Raw genomic sequence first — 7,500 nt, forward strand, 5'->3', positions numbered from 1 at the left:
TTCTTCTTCTTCTTCTTCTTCTTCTTCTTCTTCTTCTTCTTCTTCTTCTTCCCTCAACCATACCCAGCATGGTTGACTTCCCCAAAGTACATCAGGTTGTGTTTTATCATCAGCACCTCCAATGCACAAAGTGGTCAAATCTCTTCAACCACTGATTAGTTTGTTCTTCTTGCAGTTTTGGGGATTTTTAACATTCGTCTCCAAAATCACCTTTCAAAACTGTCAATCTTCTTCCTTCCTTCCTTTCTTTCTTTCTTTTTCACTATCCATGACTCACATCTATACATTGCAACTGGAAGTACCAGAGCATTCACCAACCTCCTCTTGGTTTGTATTATCACATGTTTATCTTTCCAGATCCTTATCAATCCTGACATTGCTGCCCCCCCCCCCCACCACCTCCCCACCATGAACAGTATATTAATTTCCCCTTCACATTCTCCACTCAATTCAATCTTAGAACCCAGGAAGATGAAACTTTCCACCATTTCCACGTGATTCTCTCCCAACATGAACACGTCAATTTTCCCAGTGAACAAGATTTCAATATTTTGGGGTTTAAATAAAGATCAGATTTTTCACTTTCCTACTTCACTGTTTGCATCAGTTTCATCAAGTCCTCTTTACTTTCTGCCAGGAAGTGGTATCGTCAGCATACAGTACCTTAGATTGTTCATACGTCTTCCTCCAATCCTGACTCCAACCTCTATGTCATCCAAGTTTGATTTTTCGTCAATCTCATTATAACAACAAATTAATCATTCAATTCTGTCCGATGATAATGGCATCATAATAATGGCATAATAATTTTAATATATATTAACACAGGATCTGGCAGGATGGCCTGGAGATACACAAACTTGCCTCTAAGCTGTCCAGCCTGGGTTTGAATCTCGACCAAGCTATAAACTGTCATGCCAGTGTTTCACAGGCAGGGCGATTCATCGATGTGTGTGTCGTTCCTCGGATCGACATTAAACTGGCTGTCCAGTCTGCTGACATTAGTTAGTGGATGTTAAAGATCCCATGGTGTCCTTTGCAATGAGTATGCAAGCCATTGCCAGCATAATGGACAAAAGTTCAAAATTCCTGTCCTAATCTTAGTCAAAAGTCAGGCCTGGTCTAGCTAGTACATGAAAGACTTGGGCCAGGCATCCCCTGGCCAACTCCACATTGAAAGAATCCTTATTATAATTCACTGACCAGTGTTTGTTTGTCATGCTACAACTACAGTTCTGGGCTGATTACATCCATACTACATCGGATCAGCATGACCCCAATTAGTGTCTCGGGGTGTTTTTATCTTCACCAGTGGCCTTGAGAGAGGGTGGGGAGGGGGACACAAATGATCTATGTAAATGTTTATCATGTAACACTGCCTCCAGGTGGGGGAGGGTATTACAAAGCTTCACCATTTACAGAACAGCATTCCCTGTCCCCACATTTTCCAGTGCAGTGAGGTGTTCTGAAATATAAACAGTGGATATGTTACCGTTTCATGCATGTAACCCAGGTTATTTTTGTCGATACAGAGTTGAGAGCTATCAGTTGCCTCTACACCGCACATGCACAAATAATGGTATGCGTCAGAAGAACGTGTTGCATAACTGGACCAGGATCGCCTGTAGGGAAGGTACTCTGCCAATAACAATAATATTAACACTGCCATCCGCATGGTGCAGATGTGCACAGAGGCATGGGCACCTCTTCCCACCCCCTGGCTGCTCTCATAGGGAGCGAGTATTCCTAGTTCATGAAATGCATGATGAACCTTAATGAAGGCTTCTTACCTTGACGAAGAAAGGCAAACGATTTTCTCTGAAGGCATAAAAGTTAAAGACATGGTGTTGACCAGACTTCGTCAAGGGCACAAGGTTTCCAAAGCATTCCACGTATATTTGTTTCCCATCGAGTACCTAGACAAGAACAAAGGTGAGGGAGTAAGAATGCTGAGAGATGTAATGGCAATGGTGAAATTTGAACAATATCAGAATCTGTTATGGCTCTCATGCACACAGCTCTTTCCCAATTGATGTTGATCTCTGGGAACCATATCTTTAGGTTTTTGTTTTTTTAATGTTTTGATTGTGCTTTTCACCATTTTCTACAAACCGTAAATGTACAAAGATATACTACACACATATATATATATATATATATATATATATATATATATATATATATATATATATACATTTTGTTGTGAATTCGCGCCCGTGGACGTGCGATCGGCCACGTGACTCGAATCGCGGCACGTCGCCCACCGGACGGACAATTCTGTCGTGACCCTCTCGGACTAACGCCGGGAGCTAGTCACGGGTGGGCCTTTCGGCCTCACCACGATCGTGCCAATCGGCCACCAGCGTGGGATAGGGTTGTTCGCCAAACTCGACCTACCTAAGTACCCGAACGGATGGTAGACCGGGCAATCGCACCTCGCAGGAGGTCAACTCCGGACACGGGCCGCTTAATTAAGCGGTCCGTTCCGTGCTATCGGGATAACCGAGCGGTGTTATCGTCAGCCTCGACGGTTCCGACTAATTATCGGGCATATTAAGCCCACGACAAACCCGTTACGTGAAGCAAGATGGAGATTCAAACAAAGGAAAGGACGCAGCAAAACGGGGAACAATTCAACATGCAAGCACTTTATTCACACCGACACAGAGCACACATATAATCAAACAGAATCAGAATGCACATAAAGCAATTTAAAACAACAACAACAATGCAGAGCTACGACCGAATACGCGAACACACGGCAACACTTAAAACAATACTACTTGACGGACGGCGCCACCCACAGACATTTACACCAAACCCCAAAAGAAAATGGAAGTGCGACTTCCCTGATCGTGTCGAGTCCTCCTGCGACCGCAACTCCGAGCCCCTCCGGCGTGCTCCACGAGCTCGTGCCGCGTGTCGCTCGTGTGGTCCGCTCGACGGTATGGACGGGGTTTTGGGGAAACGGACAGGGTTTGTTCGGCGCTGTTTTCCACGCACGCACGGGTCAACGAAGCAAGGCAGGAACAACAAGCTCGCGACGCGAACCAGAAGACGACCATGAAGACCAACTCTCGATCAACCAATCACTCCAACTCTCAACCAACCACTCTCGACCAACGACTCCCAAGGTCCGTCCTGTCCGCCTTTTGTAGCGCGGGGCTCCGCCCCGTTTTCGGCCCCGCCTCCCCTCGAGCTTCTTGGAGAAGCCTCTCAAAGGAGGGCGTGACCTCTCGCTTTCCCTCCACCCCGCGCCGTGCGGGGGCCGGGGGAGTCAGTCTTGGCTCAGAGCCAGGGAATTATTCCCCCAAAAAGAGGCCCCCACCTTTTCTCACCTTTGACCCCTGCATCGCCCCTCATCCACACCGAGCGTGGAGAACCTTGATGGGAGAAACAGGCGGGAAACCCCCCCCCCCCCCCCGAGCATAGCCGTTGGTTTTTGTTTGTTCCTGGAGATCGTAACCGCACAGGGCCTACTGAATGGCGAGTGGTGAAGATGTGGTAGCGTTGATGGTGGAGGTGGCGTGGTTGGCGCTGTGGTGGGGATGGCGTGGTTGTTGAGATGCTGTTTGTTTGAAATAAAAGATAGAACATAAAAAATGGCAAACTCAAAGCGTCGCAGCCCGGATGGATCACATAAATTCCCTCTATACAACGGGTTTGGGCGAACTACACATGTACTTAGAGATATCTCACCTACGGGCCCTTCATGGTGTAATGTGAATTTCCACAGCCGTAACAATATATATATATATATATATATATATATATATATATATATATATGTATATATTTATATATATATATATATATATATATATATATATATATATATATATATATACATATATATATATATATATATATATATATATATATATATATATATATATATATATATATATATATATATATATATATATATATATATATATATATATACATATATATATATATACATATATATATATATATATATATATACATACATATATATACATACATATATATATATACATATATATATATATATATACATATATACATATATACATATATATATACATATATATATACATATATATATACATATATATATATATATATATATATATATATATATATATATATATATATATATATATATATATATATCTTTTGAGTAAATGTGTGTTGGCGCCGTCTGTAAAGTAGAACTGTATAAGTGTTGCCGTGTGTGCGCGTAGTCGGTAGTAACTCTGCGTCGTTTCTTTTGTTTTAACTGCTACATGTGCATTTTGACCGTTTGGCTGTATATGTGTGCTTTCCATGAAGGGCCCGTAGGTGAGATATCTCTAAGTACATGTGTAGTTAGCCCCAAATCCTTTGTCTCGAGGGAATTTATGTGATTCATTCGGGCTGCGACGCTTTGAGATAGCCGTTTTTCTGTTCTATCTTTATTTTGAACCAACCACGTCTCAGCCGCCATCACACAACAACCACCTTAACTACCACGCCAGCCATCGTCACCAACTACAACCACGGTCCAACCCTCAGACAACAACAACAACGCCAACAGCCACAGCCTTTACCTTCACAACTCAATCCCGCAAACATCGCATCACCGTCATTCCCAAACGGCACTATAACCATCAAACCACCACCGATAAACCCTCCACCACCCTCACCTCTCTCCTTCTACGGCCATTCCCGCACCACCTGTGAACACTGAGCGTCGGGCTGTCTTGGGCTCATTCAAGATACGCACCGAGCCGCGAGTGCAAATAGCGGCCTTTCCGAGGGAGAATTCGGATCAAGAACGCTACACGCCCACTTCTGATCCGTCCAATTAGCAAGCGCGGGGCGGCTTGGCCCCGCCTCCAGGCGCATCTGTGTGAAATCGACATATGCAAATTCTAGTATCAGGGGAGGTTCACGCCCACTTTTCCTCCGTCCCATAGGCGAGCGTGGCTCCGCCCCCGAGATCATCCTGATCCAGAAATTTGCATATTGTTTTCTCCTGCCGGCCTATAAAACTGCGAGTGCAAGGCGAATCGTGGCAGAGTGTGGCCGCAGCAGAGTGTGGCAGCAGCAGTGTGTGTCGGCAGGGCAGAGTGAGTCGAGTCATCAGTGTGGCAGAGAGTGGAGTCGGGTGGCGAAGGCATCGAGTTGGTTTCTGCAGTCGGCTGAGAATAGTTGTGGGAAGAGGCCAAGGAGCTCGGGTCCGAGGCGAGAAGGACGGCGGTCGGCGACGAGGTCGCGGTGTGAGATCGCTCGTCGCGGGACCCAAGCCAGCCAGCCATTCTCCCTCCCCCAGGGCATCAACAATTCCCCCTTTCCCCCGCGCTGAGATAGTGCAACAAGGGGGCCCCGTTCCCACCCCACTCCAAACGTCGTACCAACGAAACCCGCCAAGGAGCACGGAGTCGGGGCACAGCCACTCGGCCACATCTGCGGCTCGTCCGCCAACGCGTCACGAGGACGCGGGTAGGACCCCCCCGGTCTCGCGGACCTGGCCGCTCCTTCAGGTCATGCGCGCATATTGGCCTACAGGCCCGTCTGCCCCCTTGTCTATGAAGGTGGCTTCTTTCCTTTGCTTTTGAGTAAATGTGTGTTGGCGCCGTCTGTAAAGTAGAACTGTATAAGTGTTGCCGTGTGCGCGCGTAGTCGATCGTAACTCTGCGTCGTTGTTTCTTTTGTTTTAACTGCTACATGTGCATTTTGACCGTTTGGCTGTATATGTGTGCTTTCCGTGTGTCGCGTAATAAATGTCATTTGTGTGAACTGTTTTCCCGTTTCGCTTCGTCTTTTCTTTATTGACCCTCCATCCTGCTTCACGTAAAGGTTTCGTAGTGGGCTTAATACGCCCGATAATTAATCGGAACCGTCGAGGCCGACGATAACACCGCTCGGTTATCACTGTAGCACGGAACAGACCGCTTTAGAGGTTCGTGTCCGGAGTCGGCCTGTGGCGTGGTGCGATCGCCCGGTCGACCATTCGCTCAGGCACTGAGGTCGATTGAATTTGGCGAGTGACCCTATCCTGCGCGGGTGGGCAATTGGCACGGTCGTGGTGAGGTTAAACCCCCACCCGTGACTAGCTCCCGGCGTTGGTCCGAAAGGGTCACGACTGAATTGTCCGTCCGGTGGGCGACGTGCCGCGATTCGAGTCACGTGGCCGTCCGCACGCCGGCGGGCGTGAATTCTCATATATATATATATATATATATATATATATATATATATATATATATATATATATATATATATATATATATATGCACACACACACACACACGAGATGCACCTCCTGACTGTTATGGTGAGCAATGCCGCAGATTATGTCTCACACGGTAAAACCACATAATCTGCACAGAACAACCATCGTTCTGCCACCCAGACAATTGTTCCTGCTAATGCAAGCCATTCAACCAGAAGGCACAGATGTGTTCGCCGGGAAATTCGAAATATTTGGAGTGTGAAGAGCACTCCGCTGATCCCTATTTGATGAAGAATGTGGTCATCATTGGTTTGACATTTATCGGTATACCATCCTGATGATGGCAAATGAGCCTGAAATCCGATCAGTGGTTCCTTTTGATGTTTAGTTGATGATGACCAATAGTGCAGCAGATAACTGCAAAAATACTTTGGTTTGTGATGCAAGCATGAAATTTGGCACAAATACTCTTTGAGGTCCACTTTTTTCAAAAAAGGCGCTGGCCACGCACAATTCCAAGATGGCGACCATTTTTCAAGATGGCCACCATATGCACAGAAAATTCCTCTTCTGCAGCTAAATATTTGAAACAAAACAGAACATTAAGGGTGTAAACCAAAGTTTTTTGTGTCTAAGATTTTAGCATGATTATTCTTTGTAATGTAACACCTCACAGCATGGTTGTAACAAAGATGGCATCCAAGATGTCTGCCGCAAAACCAAAACAATGCTCATATTTCAGGAAATAATCGACACAGACTCATAATTTTTGGATCTATACCTAGGTTTTTGGGATCAACTAATTAGGTGGACATGGTTTTAGATTCCTAGTTCCCATGCATACTGCTGAAACAAAGATGGGAGTCCAAGATTGCTGCCACAATAGCTATAATACATTGTTCACGAACTATCGTTTGGAACAAATTCAAGTTTTTTTTTTAAGGTTTACTAACTTGACAGATATGGTTCAGATAAGGACAGAAAATAATTCCCATTTTGCAAAGGGAAAAATCAACCATGGACGGTTAATCGTCATTGGAGATGCTGGGGCCATGCTCATGCAGCAATTCTACCAGGCTTCTCTTCCTGGTTTTGGCAAAGATAGAGAGACCCATGTACACTGGGAATGGTGTTTCTCTGTCTTTGGAGTGTCTGTGTGTTGCTGCTCCCTCTTTGTATCAGGAATAGCAGTTATACTGCAGCAGCTGGGAAATGGCCTGGTCAGACTTTGAAGCTCCAAATCTCAGCTGTGATTTGATGTCTGCTCCATGTTCAACCATCCCGACGAATTGAAGGAG

At 45.4% G+C, this 7,500-nt stretch overlaps 1 protein-coding gene across 1 annotated transcript in view; it reads right to left on the minus strand.

The window, feature by feature from the left end:
* Nucleotides 1-7,500, minus strand: part of LOC147027264 (ankyrin-3-like) — a 493,469-nt gene that overhangs the window by 177,007 nt on the left and 308,962 nt on the right. The window contains exon 34 of the mRNA XM_085883609.1: nucleotides 1,791-1,916. Coding sequence (XP_085739735.1) covers nucleotides 1,791-1,916 — 126 coding nt within the window. The remainder of the gene's footprint in view (nucleotides 1-1,790; nucleotides 1,917-7,500) is intronic.

Source organism: Eptatretus burgeri, chromosome 5, assembly GCF_056783735.1.
Source record: "Eptatretus burgeri isolate ZD-2024b chromosome 5, Ebu_testis_v1, whole genome shotgun sequence".
Lineage (NCBI taxonomy): Eukaryota > Metazoa > Chordata > Myxini > Myxiniformes > Myxinidae > Eptatretus > Eptatretus burgeri.